Source organism: Calonectris borealis, chromosome 2 (assembly GCF_964195595.1).
Source record: "Calonectris borealis chromosome 2, bCalBor7.hap1.2, whole genome shotgun sequence".
NCBI lineage: Eukaryota > Metazoa > Chordata > Aves > Procellariiformes > Procellariidae > Calonectris > Calonectris borealis.
The window spans coordinates 59,143,248-59,162,231 of NC_134313.1; the positions used below are offsets into that span (position 1 = coordinate 59,143,248).

An 18,984-nucleotide genomic window follows, 5' to 3' on the forward strand; every position below is an offset into this window, starting at 1 on the left:
AGGTGACATCAGGCTAGCTATTAAATGTATGCTCCATCTGGAAGGAAGACAGAAAGGAATCTTAATAGAATAAAAATTGTGTTCCTGACCTAACACGAACTTTTGTGGTTTGTAAATCAATTAGATGAAAAGTTGGTTTCCAAAATGCATAAAGATTTGTTCATGAAGATATGTCATTGTTTAATCATCACTAATATTTATTCCCAATTTTGGCAGCTGAAAAGTGAAACAAGTCCATTTTTTAGCTACTTGAAAATTTTTTGTAGGAGTTATAAGGGGGAGGAGGTTTCTAAGGTAACCTACCAATAAATAAGTTTATTTCCAAAATAAGGAAAATTAAATTTCAAGAACATGCTGTAACTTCTACTAGGAGAAAGTTGAAAAACAGTGCTTTGAGACTTAGCTGTAGTGCATCTGTGTTTGTTATCTGTATTCGTTTCTTGGAATATTTTGTATAGGAATATATTCCCTCCTTTTTTTTCAACCTAAAAATGTTACCTTGTAATAGGTGAGTAAAAATATTTCTATAAGACCTTTTTAAAATGTAGTAAAAATACAATACTGTTTACATCAGTGATATCAGCTCAGGGTGTTTCTACATTTATGCACATCTTAACTTATTTTGTTCTGAAAGAAAAAGGAATCATAACCTGCCTATGTCACTTCCTGATTTTTAAATGATGCGTGAATATTTATGTGTAGCAAAAATTATCTACTAGTGAAAAGGAAGCTCGGGAATGTGGGGCTGAGTTTTTTGGACTGCCTCAGGAAGAGTGGAAAATTTCCAGGTAATTTTATATTAGTAACTATTTGAGATGTTGTGTGTCACATCTTCATTTTGATCATATCAAAATTTTGTATTGTATTGTATGGCCTAATGATGGCTATAAATTCTTAGGTAACTGGTGTAAATTAATGTGTGTAAAGTAAAAAGTACCTGTAATTCATGAGACCTGTAGCTCGTGAGACCTGAGGCATCATCATTTACTTCTCTAATGCTCTAATTAAAATACTACATCAAAAAATACATTAATGGTTTTATTTTATATGTATATTAATAGGTGCAAATATTTGTATGCCTTTGTCCCTCGGGAAGAGTTTGGATGAAACAGCCCAGTTTTGTTTGGTTCATAGACATGTCGTGATGTGTTTTTCTGCTTTCAGGCATAGTACATTGTTCCTGGTTCTCTTCAGTATACTAAATATTTTTAGTAGATTCCAGTGACTTCGATCCGATAGAGGTCAGCTGCATGTGCTTGCAAACCAAGTGCATCAGATGCCCCTAGACACTTTCCATGGCCCTGTTTTCTCCTGTTCCAGTTGAGGTTTCTTAAAGGACCTGGCTCATGACTTTTAAGAACTTCTGAATAGCCACTTTCCAGAAGTCAGACCCTTAAGAAAATCTTAGTTTGGCCATCTCAGAATGTAAGCTGCTAAGGTCAAAACTTACTCTTAAAACCTTATTTGTGTTGTACTGACCTAAGGTAATGTTTTGTATGTAGTTCCTCGCCTCCCAGAAACATTAACTGAAAAGTTTTTGCCCATCTTCCTTTATCAGCTGGAGCAAATCTGAATTCTCTGTCCTTTGAATGACCCTGTCTCTTCCCCGCGACTGGCGTTGCTAAATGTGGCTGCCACCCTGAGCATACCGCAGTCCCAAGAGCAGGTGCTGCAGGGCGGGCTTAGCCCAAAGCCCGCACCTTTGTTAGCTCACCAGTGCCTGCTTGCCAACGAGGTGGCCATGACGTGGCCATGGCGGGAGGAAGAGGTGACAAGCATTGGGGTCTACAGGAATGAGTCATGGGGATTGGGGACCGGGGAGCAGTTGCTGGAAGGCCGGTCAGGCAAAGGGGGCTTGGTTGCAGAGGTTGAAGCTAACGTGGTGACTGCTGTCTGGATGTTGGCCCGCGATGGAGAGTAGGTTGGGATCCAGATATGTTTGGCATGTGTGAGCAGGATCCTCCTGTGTGCTTGGTTGTGTGCAATGGGAGCCTTCAGCAGTTGAGGAGAAAAAATACCAAAGAACTTAGAGCAGATGAGAAAGGGGTTAAAAACAAGTGTGAAAAGTTGGATCATGGTACTTGGTGTCTTGAAATGAAGCAGGATTTTTCTGGAAGGCTTTAGTCACCTGGGAAAGAAGGATCGGGTAGCTGTGTGGGAGGCAATTTGCAGGCAAGTGTACTCCTCTGCAGTAGATCGGTACATTTTAATGAGGTGAGTATATTTGCTCCGTTTTATAGGATTTGCTTTGGACTAGAAGTCTGGAAGTTGTTTTAAATAGACTGCTTTGAGATATAATGGTCAGGTGGAAATATTTGAAGTATATAATATGGAAACCCTGTATTTACAACATACTTGTAGGGTCTCAGAAGCTGAGCTGAAAAGATTGCCTCTTTTTCAGAAGGGATTTTTAAGAGTAAACAAAGCTCATACAGAGGATGTAAAAACAGAAGTGAAGTTAGAAACTGCTGTAGCTATGCAATTTCATTTATTTTTTCATTTACTGCAGCCATCTCTCAATCCATCCCACCCCACAGGAAAGGAAGCTTTCATGGCGGCATCGTTATCCTCGTCCCATGCCCTTCCCGTAGGCTGCGTGGGGCTGAATGGGGCCATTTTTTAGATGTAGGTTCCCCTCAGAGATGGCTTTCCGGACGGCTGGGAATTCCCACCCGCCGATGGCCATGCTTGGCCCCCACACCTGCAGCATCGAGCACCTGCGAGAGGGAGGGCTGAGGTGGTGCACTGCTGTACCCGCACCCATCGAAGGGGGTGGGAGAGCTGGGTCCTTTTGCCTCGGGACCCTGATGCTTATCCAGAGCTCGCTCTTTCCATTGAGAAGGCGATGCCTTGCTTTGGACAAAGATGCCAGCAAATCAGATGCATTCAGCTGATGCCCTAAATATCAATCAAGCATAAGCTTCAAATTTGAGGAATGTTCCATGTTTTCTGGTATTTATCATTTTAACTTTTTCCAGTTCTTTCTTTTTCTTGTAGTCATGCTCTCTGTTACGTGTGTCCGCTTTCTCCTTCTACTTATTTAGTTTGATATCTTGTCCTTTCTTGAGCTTGTTTTTGCTTTCCTTCTGCTGTAGGAACACAAAGTTTATAATAGCTGTAGCATAACTTCAAAAGGTGGATCTGCAGTGTTTTAAACAATCATTACATAAGTCGTTAAAATAACAAAGACAAAATAAACATGTCTTCACTACGGTGAAGAAATAAATTCCAAGGGCAGGATAAGCATCTGCCAATCTCTAGTGTTGCTTCCTCTCTTCTTCCAAGACCTTCTGCAAAGGTTTTTCACACCTGCTTTAACATCTCCTTTTCTCTAAAGTTTTGAAAACTTCTTAAAGAATGGATTTTTTTCTCTATCTTGTGCACAATAAAGTTGAAAGAAAAAAACATTTCTGGGGTTATTCATGTTCAAAGCTTAACTAAATAATTTTCAGTACTAGTTTGTTCTGAAAATCTTGTCTTGTGTTTTGCCTCTCCCTGAAAACGTCACCAGCAGGTCACAGGCAGTTGCTGAGGAGCGGAGTGTCACCTTTTGGGGCACCTCACAGGGGTGGTGTGCAAGATTGGGAAACCCATACAGAGTAAAAGTGAACTCACTGTGCTGCCAAGATCTTTCACTACAAACTTTGTCTTTTGAGAGAAGTTTTTAATCCTGAAAAGGTGTGGGGAGGGACTGGCAAACAATTTTAGAAAGTTTCAGAATTCAGATATTTACACAACATTTCGACAGGATTATGAAGTGAATAGTGGTATTACAGCCAATTTACACAGAGCCAAATTGAACTGTGGAAAAGCAATTTGTTAGGTTTCACAAATTTATGACTGACCAAAGGACTCTGATGATTTAGTAGCCATGTTGAGGTGTTAAGAGATTACAAACAACTTCAGTGTTTAAGTTGATGTACTAGTTTAACAACATTTTAGAAAGCTTTAGCTGGAAAAGCTCAGTTACGGTTTGACTTAACAGTAATGATACAACATAAAATGGACTCACAGCTTTAAAACAAGCTGGAGTATGTGATGCTCTATGGCAAGGGCTGGAGGAGCAGAGGAGCCGGCAGGCAGGGTCGGACCTACTGCTCTGTGTGTTTGCATTTTATACCGTCACCAAGAACAGCTTTGATTCCTCTTTCAAGTAATTCTGAAATAAGCTTGCCAGCAGATAGTTCTGGATTGGGATGCTTGGGATAGCAGCTAGGAAAAGCACGTTGTGCCAGGCGGCTGCTTGGAGGAAGTGGTGTTGAGCAAAGACTCTGAAAGTCTTGCAATCAAATTTTTCTATTGCATGAGAAAAAACCGAGCAGCGGAAAGTTGTGTTTTTCAGGAAAAATTACACAATCTTTTTAAATTTACAGACTGGTTCTTTCTCTGGGAAGCTAATGTTTACAAGCTGAGCAGCTTTTTGCATCACTTTTATGCCTGTTCCATGACAGAAGCTTGAATTCAGTTAAAAATTATGTTTGCATGCCTCTAGGTAACATTTGTACTTACAGTAAATTTTATCTATGGACTGGTATGAATTTTGGAAACAGTCTTCATTACATATCATGTACTGGAAACTGTCAGAAGCCATAAGTTCAGTCTATTTTACTGCAATTTTGCTAATAAATGTTTTTTGCTTTTCTTCTTTAAAGATGTAATCTATCATTCTGCAAAAGTATAAATCATGAAGGTTGGTGGGAAGGAACAACACATATTGATTGGGTATTGAAAAGATTGAGAAATGTTCTCTTATTTGATGCATTTCCAATTTTCAGGAATTCTTTGAACACGCAAAAAAGCTCTGGGATGATGAAGGTGTAAAGGCATGCTTCGAGAGGTCGAACGAATATCAACTGATTGACTGTGCACAGTAGTAAGTATTTCTTTTTATGGAATTAACAGCCAAGAATGTAATCATTTATAACAAGTTAGAAAATATATTTATATTGGTAAGATCTAGGAGTTTTGCAATGCAGCGATTAACGTTTTAATTCTCTGTATAGGCTGAGCATGTATAGCAAAAGTAATTGATGGTTATCATAGTTTGCCATTATTATACAACTAAATATTCTGCCTCAAATATTTAACACTAATAAAGATGAGTATAAAAAAAATCAAATTAAATAATTTTAAGTATCTTTATTCCATTTGAAATAGATTTACATAAAATCATTTCATTTCAGTTGAAACTATTAAGTTTAAAAAATGTAGAACCAATCGAAGAAAATTGCTTTGTTTTAAATTCTGAGACCCAGACAGCACTGAAATTGTTCTGTGTTTTCACATTCCATTAAAGCTTCTGAGATTTTTACCTAACTGGATGCATACCTGCATTACTAATATATTTTTTGGGGGAAAAAATGATAAGCAGTATTTCATTAAAGATAGTACATTTGGTATTCTGTCCTTCATATACCTCAAGTGAAGTGATACGTGTGTGCGTAACACAGTCATAATCCTTAAGCAGGTTCATCTGATTGGAAATGTTCTGAAAAAAGATGCGTAGTAGATTCTGAAGGTGCAAATCATAAATACATGGTACATTGATGAAAACAGATTAATCAGGAAATAGTACATTAACATGCCAGGGCTATAAAACTCAGCTGTACTCGGGGATAACCCAGCTCTGAATTAGACTTTGACCAAAAATATACATTTCATGTGAACTGCTATTGCGAAAATGTATACTCTTACAGTTGCTGTGTGATTTAGGGTTTTCAGAGAACACATTCTAGTGTATTATGATTTGTCTAATTGGCAGTATGGTCAGTAGCAATGCCACAAGTCTGTTGTAGCACTCAGCATTTGTTTTTCTGTCCTCTCTGCTCTTGGTGCAGAGACTGGAGCAGAGGAAACGGGCCGTGTTGCTAAAGGGCTTGTCGCGCTTCTGCCACAACGGGGAATTTCGGTGCTGCAGGTCATAGTTTTCTTTTCCCTCTTTCCAGACTATTTTTGGGAAAGAGAAGGATCCAGTAATGATTCATCAGCACATGGAAGTGAGGGAAAATTACATATGTGTAGGAGGGAACTCATTTGACCTCAGTGGACTGAATTTACCAAAACTTGGACATCTGTTCACAATCCAGAGTGGCGAGAAATGAAAGCAATGGTTGTACACAAAAAAAACTAGAAAATTGTCCTAAACTGTGATCAGTGGGTTTCCCCTCTGCACTCACCCACCACCACCGCCATGCTACAGATCTGAGCTATGCTTGCTGAAGAGTCCAGACTGACTGTTTATGATATCTATTAATACACTCAAATAAGACATCAGACCAAGAAAATAGAATAATGACATGTATATAAAATAAATGAATGTAAAACTTACTTTACTGATCAGTAGAGGTCAATGCGTCTCCCAGTCCTGCTTTGGAAAACGGCACTGAAAGGACCAGGCGAAAAAGGAAGACGCTGAATTATAGTATTAATGGTATTGTGCTTTCCCTTAAAAAAATGATGCCTATCTAAAGGCTTTGACAAGGAGAAGAATATTAAGTCTCGTGTTATGTCCAAAACCAAAACACAAATGGGGAAAAAAATGGATCTCGAATGAAGTCCACTGTCCTGAAACATAAAACTAAATCCTACTACCTTTTTTCCTAAAAGCTTAAAGGAAGATTATTGGTTTTTTTTCCATGTCTCTTTCCTCCATATCCTCTAACTGGCTTGCTTTTTCTTTATTCTGAGATTATTTATTATAGTAGTAAATATAACGCTTGCATAATGCTTCACCTTCAAGACACTTTATGAAATAGTATTTGATACTTCAATATCCCTTGAGTGCATCTGTGCTTTCCATTTCATGATGTAACAGCTAAGTGACTTACCCACGTTTACAAGCCTTCAGTCTTAGAGATGAGACTTGAAACTGGGGAATAGCCGTGTCATTGATCTGATCAAACAGCCTTTTTCTCACAGGTATTGATGATTTAAAATGGTGAAGTGTATTCTTAACAGAAAGAAGATACTAAAAATACACCCAACTTTTATCTGCCCCTCCATCGTTCCTTGAAAACTAAAATGGTACCAATATAGTCAATGAAAAGGAGATTTAAAAGTTGCTGTGTCTTTGCTGCATGCGTGTATTTATATATTGCACAACAGTAGTTGCTTTACCCAGAAGAACATTTCTATGCTAGCATTGGATGGACCTTATTCAGAGTGGTGGGGTCATGTCCGCCTTGTAACTGAGAGCGTGTGAGACTAGGTTAGAAATACAATTCTGATATGCACATGTGTTTTCTTATGTGCACTTAGAAAATACTAATTGTAAGGGTGGTGTCTTTCTGGCTTGGCAGGAGCAGATGGCATTTTGCTCAGGACCTGTCCATGGTCATCTTTAATTGGTAAAGCAAAAAAGGGAAGGAGCGTAATGCTAATACACATGCTTAGCTGTGGGATTTTGAAAAATCTGCAGTGTTTTCATTACACTGGCTTTGGGAGAAAGCATCCCACGCCATCAGCTAAATCCTAATCTTTTACTTGATACTGAGGGAAGAACATTATCAGTAGGTCACCACTAATTTCTCTGCTTAAAAAAAAAAACAAAGCAAACCCAAAAAAATCCCAACATGTGTTAAAAATATCATTGGATTACAAGTAGGGTGGCTGACTTAAAATACTGAAAAGCATTATTAGCAAATTATAAAGTCAGCAGCCCAACTTGCTGACTGTCAAGTGAGTTACAAATACAGTGTATTTTGGAATAGTTTAATTTGGCTACAGTACAGAGCTTCTGTATTTTTAAAGCTTAACCTAATTTTCTTTATTACTGTGGGAGAAATATTTTTCTGGAAACAGAGGTAGTAGAAAGACACAAAGACAAATATTTTATTTACGTTAGGCCTGAAAGTTGCTTTTCCTTGATCTTTAATGCCCTTTTAAATTACCAGGGTACTGCTCCTTCATGGAAATGAGCATGAGGGCCTGCTTGTCAGATCTTTTTAATATTCTTACATGACTCTTCATGTATCTGCACTTCTTCTAAGTGTCATGTTGGTACATTATGTGATATTTGTAACAAATACAAATCTGTGACCAAGCCGGAGGTCAAACCTTGTGGTCTGACAGTGGTAAATGTATCAAAAGCAAAGATCTGAATTGTTCTTTATCACTAACTACAAAGATATTAAGTAAGTCTTGGAGGGGGAAGTATTGCATGGCCATCAACCATATTTTTTCCTTAACGACCTTCATATATTTCTTCAAGATTAATATCATAAAACTGGCAGGTTATTGTTTTCCGTCTTCTGATTTAATATTTCTTTCAAGTTAAATTTCAAGTTTAATTTCAAAAAAAAGTTATTTAATTTGAAAAATTGATTTGATTTAGTTGTGTCCCTATTTGACTTATCTAGATTTCAGCAGGTTGGTTTTGTTTATGATGGTAAATCTTACACCTTACTTTGGTTAACTTTTAACTTATTTTGAACTACTGTGATTATGTCCATATACACATACTTTATACTCAGCAAATTCTAGGTCTATAAGGGACTTTCAGATTGTGAATTAGTGCTGTCTTGGCATTGAACTGTCTCGTATATAAACAATAGACCAAAATACGTTCAATAAAAAATTTCTTGTAATTCTGGGACAGTTTTCTAAAAGCTAAATAGTTTCCTATAAGATGAATGCAACTCCATTTTTTACTATTTCAGTTTCTTCATACTAGTTATCAAATGCCCAAATTTCGTTGTATCCATGGAAGGGAACTGCAAAGCAAACTTCTATGAATGTAGAATGGATCAAAACAAATACAGGTCCAGGTATGATGGCCTTCATTTAAAAAAAGACCCAGAAAAAGAGTTGATGAGTTGTTATTTGTCTTTATAAACTTCATAAATTTACTTAAATTAATTTCTTTGGCAATGAAGAGGTATAAAATTTCCTTTTAACTAATCGCATACCGCAGGTAGAGTTATAGGTTGTAACTGCCTGTTTAGTGTTATATATGTAGGTGAATTGACTTCACCCTAATGCTGGTGAAATGGTTTCTGTATTATAAGCCCCCGTTCTTCACTGCAAACCATACCATACCATGTGCTAATTGGTGGCTGCTCTAGCAATCCTAGAAAAGCCACTGAAGTTACTTTTTGCTTGGAGATCTAACACGTGTGCCTATGGACAGCAGTGAAGTTGAAGACCCTTGCAGAACATCAGTCATCATTGGGGGATATCAGGCACCCCCAGTCTGATGACGTCCGTCTCATGTTTTGATAAAGTAAGATTGAGTTGTCTTAGTTTTGCTTAGTCGCATGTCGATTATTCAGTTGACTAGATAAAATTAGTTGATAGGGGATACTTACAGTGCTTAGACACTGTCAGGGAAAAGGTTGCAGTTTTAGAGCAGAATAGTAGACAAGCAGAACTAGGCACTTTTGAAAGGGGAGAAAAAAGACAAATCCAGAACATCCAATTGTCTTTTTAGGTCACACACAGCTTGCTCAAGGCATTGTTGTTAGGAAAAAAGTAACTACTTTCAGGTTCATTGGAAGGTTTCAGAGTTGAATTTTGTCCCATTGCAGTCACACGAAATAACAGCATGTGAGTGCATGGGTGGCCCTAGCTGGAAGGGTTGTACTTTGGCTCACTGAGTTCCTCGCTGTAGGAAGTAAACAAAGGGTTTAAGGGAACCCTCCCCTCAGCCAATACTTTATCCCCGTTTGTCTATCAATCTTCTTTCCCTGATAAAATGCGCCACTTCTGATATACTTAAGTATGAAGGCCTAAATTGGTCTCTATGCAAACATTTGGGCTAATAAAACTTGATTATGCAAGTTCTCAGGAAAGCAAACACAAGGGATGTGAGCTTGGCCAAAGAAAATTGATTTTATATTTGAGCTAATATACATGGAAAAGACACACCTCGAGTTCTTTTTCTTTGCAGTTATTCTGTCTTGGAGAAGGGTTTCAGCCAACTTCTGAGGCATCTATCCTGCTATTAGGTGGAGTAATTAAAAAAAAAAGTTCTTTGTGTTGTTGTCCACAGATTCAACTCCTGATGTGAGAAAAGATAGGGTTTTTTCTCAAGAAAAGCACTTCTTGAAACCAAGCATATTTCTGACTTTCCTTGTGCTGTCCTAGAGATAAGGTTTAATTACTAGCATGGACATAGTCATCCCTAAATTCACTCTTACAGTATGAGGTCAGAAAACCTACCTTGGCATTATCTGCTTCTTTTGACTAGTGTGGCACTTCAGTCCGGTGTGTTCGTATGTACACAGGCTACGCTCATGACTGTAAATAAATATGAGCATTAGTGCAATTCGTATATTTTCACTTAGTGTGGCTTCATGATTTGTTACTTAATACTGCTGCTTCTAGGGATTTTCCTAGAAGATTGGCTGTATCATACTCCAAACTGGATTCTGCTAAAGCTGTCACAGAGACAGGTCACACACTGGCTGCATCGAGGCAGTGGCAGCTAAGTCCTTCCTGCAGTGCCCTCCCAACACCAGTTGTCAGTGAACCCAAGCCACTTGCAGCAGTGCCAGTTGTTCTCAATATTAACCTTTTCAATGCCAAGGTCTTATTCATTCCTAAGCCTGTCTCCTTTGAAAGTGCCGTATACGGTAATAACTCCTGGTGTCTCAATGGTATTTTTTTTATTTTGACAATGTATGAGGCTTCAGCTTTCCCAGCTTTCGTAGCAGAATAGCAGAATTGCTTTTTTTTCCCCTCCTTATCATTAGAGAGTAGGAAGGAAGTGCTTTCTATCATCTCAGCATTTTTGTGTGTTTTATAATTTCTACCATATATAGGATTAAATCTAGAGATTATGCCCTGCTTTGTGTACTTGTTCATGGGCTCTCCATCAACATACACTGTTCAGCTCTGTCTAATTTAAGAATGCTGGAACATGAAGAAAAATAATCTCTTGGGCACCCTTGAGATCTCAGTTGAAATTTTGCTGAAAAATTCGACAAACCACTTAATAGAAACTGTCACTGATAATTGGCTGTATCAATTAGTGACTGACTGTTGCAGCCCATCAAACATTTTTGATATATCCCATATCATACGTCTTTGTCAAGGGAGATGCATGGAACTGGTGCCTTCAGTTGGATTTGTATGCTTTCAGCCCTGTCCCAGATTTCTTCATAGTAACTGCTGTGTAGGAGTAATTCAGGTAGTAAAGGTCACCCAAAAAATAGATACCTTCCAAAGTTTGATGGGAGGAGCCCCATAGCACCCCCGTTCTCTATCGCTAAAGGAGCCAAGAACAGTTTCTTCATCATTTATGTTCTCCAGGAAGATGACCAACAAGAGGCCAAAAGAATCTGACCTGGTGTGCTTGCATATAGCATGACAGAACTGCAACAGAGAATATAAACACAGTTATTGTTGAATAAGAGACTGTTTTCTACTTTATGCAGACGTATTTTCTGTGAAATCATTAATCCAGCAATCTATATTTAAACTGACAAGTAACAAAGATCAATAATCAGACTATCTGCACCACTTAGGGGAAAAATGATAAGGAATTTTAAGTCTTTCATTTTGTCCCTGGGGGATTAGTGTGGTACCTGTGTGTTCTGACATGATTTGAGACAAAACCCAAAATTACTTCCTCTAAATCTGCCGGCTTTTCCAAACCGCCTGGGAGCACTACAGTATATGACATGCCGCCATCTCTGCGTTTGGAAAGATTTTGATGTCCTTTTGCTCCGAAACACGCCACCTGCGTGCTAACAATCCCTGTGCCATACTTGGTTCTTGTTAGGACCATTATGCCCACGTAGAGAAAACAGAAACAGAGAGGGAAGACAATCAAGTGTGGAGAGGAAAGACAATCAAGTGGCTTTGTGCAGACGTCCATCCCAGAGCATGACATGTCCAGCCTCGGGTTTGCCAAGTCCTGTTTGTGCCTTCTCTGTTCGCTACGTACTTTGAAGACATCTTGGTATTTCTTTGTGCATGCCTGAGAAAGTAAGGGGGCTCATTGAAAGGGAAGCAGGCCCATGAAATACAGCTGCTGAAATTATGGTTTTGTTGTGGAAAGGAAGGGAGCAGAGGGAGAGTGGGAAGGAGTAGCTCAAGGAGTGGGGAGGAGGAGAGAAGTTGTCTTGCATACTGATCAAAGAATCGTGGTCTAAGCGTTTTTGAACGCTGCCTTTACACATGGCAGTAACATTTATTTTCAAATGTAACATAGTGTGACTGTGGCTTCGGATTCATATTTGAAACATGCTTTTTATTGGCAGATTAGAGCCAGAAGGTGTGAAACAACTCAGAACCCCCTTTTGTCTCCACTTTCTGTCTTCAGTAAAATTTCTTTCAACATAATGGATAGTGAAGTAAATGTGGATGTATGTATGATAAATTAAGGTAAACATACTGATTATAAGCTAGACAATATTATTTTTAAAAGCAGTGATTCTTTTTAAACTTGGTAACTGCTTATTAAATATGGGACAAATACTTTTTACTTAGAAAAATGAGAAAAAGTATTAATTATAAATGTTTCAGTCCTCATGTAACTAGATTTTTGATGGTGATATGAGAAAACTATAATAATATGATTTTCTTCCATCTAAAATTCTGTTCTGCTTCATATATAAGCAACTCACTGTGATGATGAAGTTTCTTCATTTTTCTTTTTAAGATCTCTCATGCAGTATCACTTTCAAACCTTAAAATTTCATTACATAAGCTAGAAGCAAATTTTGTTTGGTTAATTCATGAACAGGTTTTCTCCACTTAGCTGATTTAAACTATAAACCTTAACCAACCAGTAAATTGTTATTTAATGATAGAAAAAAAGAGAGGTGTTCTAATTATAGAGTAATTACTTCAGCCTTACTGATGAATCTTCTAAACAGAGGTGGTTGCCAGATAGGACAAAAATCATTCTACAGTGTGTAATGCATACATTTTTCACTGTTTACTAACTAGTAGACCACACTCTTGAGAGGCAGAATTGTGGTTTCTTAAAATATGCACTGGGAATTCTCTGAAATAACCTTTTCATCTGTTGCTGTGATTTGTTGTTGTTCCCCTTTTTGCCCTCATTTATAAAAAAGATGATTAGACTTAAGGAATTCTATCTTAATTTTGGTAATCAATATGTGACCATGATGTTATAGTACTAGTAGTTAGAAGTACAAAAATATGGAAGAAACCCCCAAAATGCCTTTGTATTTTCAGTTTGGAGGAAGTGGCGGTATGAAAATACCGTTTGCAAATAGCCAGTATGGCATATGGGCATATACCCACCTATTTTAGCCACTTCGGTTCACAAATGCTTTCCATACCTAGAGAAGACAATAATATTTCTCAATTAAAGAATAAGAGAGAAAATAGTTTATAAACACAGCACCCTCTCTGTCTTTTAAAAATTAATATGACAAGTATTTTTTCCTATTAACTAGCTACCATTGGAAAAGCCTTTAAACAGCCCTAGATGGGCTGCTCAAACATAAAATTAAACCATACATTTTCCCACACACGTCTGTGCGCATGACTGTCTGTTTTCTGCAGTTTTAGGACAAGCAAAAAGGTTGAAAACGTAAGGCAGAAAAACATCAAATATTCCTTAACCTCAGCTTGCAGTAGTAATAAAGTCTAAAGACCAAGCAAAGTTATGACAAATGCAAAAAGACTTTGACTCTCTTAAAATGTTTTATTAAACATTTCTAGTTTCCTTTGAAAAATATAGCAAAGCTGACTTTATTCTATTGAGGAAGGAGTTCTTTCCTCCCTAGTCAACAATATTTTTCAGTTTTTCCTGAACACCTGATGAATGGTTTTCTTAATTTTTTTCCTGACTGTTTGCACACACAGTGTAATAGTAGGTGCAGGACATGTTAGTGTAACACAGCAACTCAGCGCCATTTGGAAATACGATCCATTAAGCGAATTAGAGGATTGCAAATAGGTCCATCAGCTGAGCTTGTCTGCATTTAGTTTTCTGTGTTAGTATCCTATATGTAATTTGGAGATATGTTTTCCATATCCCCTCTGCAGAGGTAAACTGCAGACTTTCAGAGGCTTTTGCAGTTGTATTTGCAATACACACTTCAAGCACTTTTAGAGCCTGAGCAAAAGCCTGCTAAAGAATCAAGCGCTGTCACCCTCAGTATATACGCTATTAAAGCATTAATATCCTTTAGAACAAAGAAAGAGCATTCTGTTGCGTTTATTATTAAAGAGGAAAGGCTGTGTTTATTTTATATCACAGCAGTGAGGACAGAAGTGAATAAGTACTGGTACAGGGCTGAGTCAGTGAACTGGCACAGTGGGCCAGTGTGACTGGTGAAAATGGCCAGAATATGGGATATTGAGCAGAGGCAAGAGAAGGCTTCTCTGTAGGACTGGACTTCATTGAGGGACATTTTGTTTGAATTTTGTGTATTATAAATTAATGACGTCTTTTTAAAATACATGAATGGAAAATAACGATGTTAATAAGCAGACTTTGAAAGCTGCTTTGAAAGTTGTTGTCTAGCTAGAGTACAGATAACTGCCAATAAAGAGAACCTTAAAACCTGTGTGTTCCTTACTATCAAGTCAAAGAAAGAGTAAAACTGAGCATCACTTACAGTAATCGTGCTAATACAGCTTAACTCCAGAAGTCCTGGTTGTGAATTATTGCTCAGCGTCAGCATCTCAAAACATCTTCAAATGAAATAAAACTGCAGATGTTGGTTATCTAGAATCTGCATGCAGGATTTATGAGTAGGTTTCGGAGGGAAGTTGTAAGTCATTCTGTCAGTTCTGGTGTTATTTATATGCTGTTCTTGGTTTAGGACTCTTCCAGTGTATATGTGGGAGAAAGAGTAAACTATGACCAAAGCCAGCTTCATTATATTGCAGGGAAGGTTAAGAATCACTTATATTTACTCCACTTTTCCAGCTTATGTCACTGGATACAGTATTTAATTCAGTCTGTTCATTTACAATTCATTGTCGAGTGTGTGCATGTTCTCGGTGGAAGAGATTAGTTGGTTAAAGAATAAGTTAGCCTATTAATAAGCGTATCATTATGTAACAGAAATGTATTTTAAATATTTTCTGTGGGATTTTTTTTTTTTACTATGCTCTAGAGAAAAGTGTTTTCAATATTCTGTTGCCTTAAACCCAGCCTACTGTGAAACACTTGTTTACATAATAATTTTCATACAATACAACTGTATAATAACTATAATAACTGTAAGTTGGATGCTTAAGGAAGAAATAAGAGCACTGGAAATTTAATGGCAGGTTATATGGGATACTGTCAAGTTATTTACACTTGGGGTTCAGCTTTCCTTAAATGCCACATGCATTTTTTCACTTAGAGATGGTCAGCTTTTCTTTTTTCAAGTAGACACTTTCACACCACAGGATAATGAAAGGCAAAGAGTCATATTTCTTCCTTAAAGAACTACTCACTGGCCAGACTCTGCATACATGGGCTCCTCTGTGCTAATATATGTACACAGCCTTGTTTATGTTAGGATCTACAAGAAGCCAGGGTTTGGGTGCCGGTGTTTTTCTAAATTAATGCGCACCAACAGGTTTGACAAAAGAAAGATGGTGGAATGTAGAAGTTAAGAAATAAGAAAATAAAATATGGTTTATACTGTGTTAGAAAAATGTAAAGGCTAAGCCTCTATGCTTGAAAGAGAAATTTTACACCTCAGACTAAACCAAAATAGAGTCGTGGTATTTGTCAGTTTGGTTGTAATCCCAATTTTAAGGTAAGTCAGACTGGGAGACTAAGCAGCTTAAGGGTGTCTCTTTACTTCTCGTAATTAAGTTAAAGCTAATTTTGTTCATTTTAATACAAGACAACAAGGATGCTGCCAGAATTTTTAAAAAGTTTATTTGACTTTAGAGAAACTGTTTCAGTTGTGTCTATGGTAAAAGTATTCTTTCTGATTTAATTAGAGATGTTTGTTATAATGGCGGGTTTTTACACAAAGTTTAATTTGAGCCTAAATTAAGCAGTGGAAAAGAAAATATGTATAAAATGTATCAGTAGTCGTCCTGTTTAATGGACACACCAAATAATTGTCTTTCAGAATAAAATTTGTGAAAGTTCATTTGTTGTAGAATTGGTTCAAAAATTAGTTTTTTCCTCATTTTATACTACTCCCCTGACAATTCCTCTATTTGTAATCAAAAAGGAGAGATGATCTTAAGCAGTTATACTTAAGGGCTAATGCAGGAAAAGGTGGATTTGAAATCAGTCATATGGGTTTTATGAGAATAGTTTTCATCTTTCGTTTCCTTTCATGAACATTGTGGGGGAGGTTGGGGGTGTATTTTTGTTTTTCAGATATTTTATCACAGCAAAGGAATTGGGCTGAATATCCCAATAACATTTAAGTACATTTTTCTGACCAAAGCCTGCTGATGCATTTCTTGACTCCCTGACTTTGCCTTCTTGCCGTTTTTTGTCTCTGTAAAAGAAGGCTTCCATACCTTTCTTCTGGTTTAGAAGAATGAGTTTGGTGTTGGGAAGATCTGCATGCTGGACGTTAGCATTCTGAAAGTCCAGTGGTACAGATTTTGGATAATTATTGTTTATTACTTTTCTTTCCAACTACATTGTGAAGAAATTTAATGATCAGCATGGGTGTAATTTCTTGGCCTCCACTTACTTACTGGCACAACTATGTCAGACCTGTAGTTGCCAACACTACTATAGCAATTATTAAAAAACAGTTTGTTAAAGAGCAATAGAGTGTTAAAGACCACTATTGCCACTAGGGTTTATTCTATTTAGGGTATGTAGAACTAAGCTCTGCTGGGAAAGGAGCTTCTTTATCCAGAACAACTTTTATCTTCATTGAGTTTGTTGGCCTATCACCTTACATTGTCAGGGTCTTAGAAACTTTTTTTTCAGCAAGTTTGCCATATACTAGATTTTCTCCATGAACATACTGGAGTCTGCTTTGAAAAGCCTTTCTCTAAAGAGACAGATGCCAGTGAACACATATTTTGCTACATTTTATAGAACTGGCAAGCCCTGGTATGAAGTAATCACAGTAAACTATAGTTCATTACATCAGCATTGTTTAAAAAAAAGAAAGAGGTCAAATGTAGTCACTAGTTTTCCCCCAGTTTCATTTTCTATTAAGAACCACATGGAAGTCTTTCTGGTCTGGGTTTCTTTTGCTTTAACTTGTGTTATGCACTGGTTACTCGCCTCTTTCCTCAGTAGTTCGTAGGCAGCTGATGTTTGTAGGGTCTCACGTCAAGGCGAGAGGTTCTTCAGAGGAGGTTGTGGTGCAGAGGGAGTGCAGCGTGCACATCACTTCCCATCAGTACCAACCAACATAGGCAAAAGTTTAGGTTTTTGACCTCATAGTACTTCAAAAGTAATAACCAACAAATTACATTACATAAAACTGGCAAAGGTGAGACCTCTATTAAAGCTTATTGATAGAAATTGGTTAATTTGTTTATAAATACAGGATTCTGTACCTCTGGCAGGGAGCTCATCATATATACAATACATTGACAGAATGATTATATGATGATTAAAGCTGGTTTTAGGAATGCTTTTACATAAGTGGTAAACAAATTATACCTATTTAGAGGATGAAAAGAAGAAAGAGAAGATTGTAGGTGGTGAAGATAATAAATAAACGGTTTACAAATAAGGCAAAAATAATAAAGCAGTAAGTATTTTTAGGCAGGAATGCAGAATCTTAAGGCACTGGACCATCACATAACCTTGCTAGTAGTCTCTTATGTCTGTTTAATGAGAGCATAATACTAAACGTATGAGATTGCACAATGTCGGGGGAGTTAACCTATGTCCTGATGGAAATGTGCAGAATGGATTGGGGGTGGGGGGAACATCACCACATAAGATTCTGAAAACAACCAAAGAGAAACTTCACTAGGGAAATCTTCTATTTCCACACCATATGAAGAGCACAGTGCAGGTGAATGTTCAGAAATGTGAATAAATACACAGCTACATTCCGAGCAGTTAGGAAGCCTGGCTAAAAGGCAGTTACAGTAAGCTAGATTAGTATCATTATTGTGACATTATCGTGACTCTAAAGGAGAAGACCACAAAAACCGAAATACAGAAAGAAATGCCTTTAACAACAAAGAAAAAAATTTCAGAAAAAAATAATCTTCTATAGACATTCTGTGAATTTCTTTAGGAAGGAAGTAATTGAAGGACAGTTCCAAAATATTTAATCTTCTGAACCCTTCAGCCTGTGTGGTGAGCTTAAAACAAGTGTCTTTCTCCAAAAGCAAGACTGGTTTCTTCATCTCGTCTAGCATTGTTGTTCGAGAAGATGAGTATCTTCTACGCAAGTAGGCTAGGAGCACAATACACTTTTTCTGAAGGAAAAACAGAAAAGGCTTTTTAAGTGAAAAGTCCCAATTTCATTCTGCCCCTAATAAGATTGATTGTAGTTGTCGTCTTCTGTGGATCTCAGAGCACTGGCTAGGGTTTCTCTTTTAACAGGCATGTTACTGTCCTCTTTGCCTGAAAACAGTGGATATGCCCACTGCAAAAAAGATGGGCAAGAACAGTGCTCTGTAGGCTCAACACTCAGTATTTCCCTGTACCTAGATAGAAGTCCCTGAAAACTTGTGAAAGAGGTCGTGACTTCTTCAGAGGACTCACTCACTTTCTCCAACTCTTGGCAAGTTACAAATTGCTGATCTTTTATCAGTTTTATCTCTTAAAATGGAGACAGAGGCATATCTGGTTATCACACTGTTTTGGAGAGATTTCAACATACAAGCTGCTTATTTTCTGGAGCTTTTTCACCTTGCACATGTGCAACAGTTGTTGCAACACTGGCTGGAAGTCTTCTGAGCAGAATCCAGCATGTTTGGATTTTATTTGCATTGTCCTTTTTCCTCTGTTTCAGTGCACAGACCTATGACTGACTTGTGGTCTTGATCTGAATTACAACTTTATCTCTTTTTGTTGGCTGACATGTTTTCCTTTGTTCTCTCCACTTACTAATAGTATCTGCAGATCCGTTTCTTTGCTTTACCCTGTTTTGTTTGTTCATTGTTTTA

At 37.5% G+C, this 18,984-nt stretch overlaps 1 protein-coding gene across 2 annotated transcripts in view; it reads left to right on the top strand.

Annotated features, from left to right (window-relative positions):
- The window catches only part of GNAL (G protein subunit alpha L), a 206,087-nt gene that overhangs the window by 136,119 nt on the left and 50,984 nt on the right, over positions 1 to 18,984 (top strand). For both annotated transcript variants that reach the window (XM_075142103.1, XM_075142104.1), the window contains exon 5: positions 4,776 to 4,873. In XM_075142103.1, coding sequence (XP_074998204.1) covers positions 4,776 to 4,873 — 98 coding nt within the window. The remainder of the gene's footprint in view (positions 1 to 4,775; positions 4,874 to 18,984) is intronic.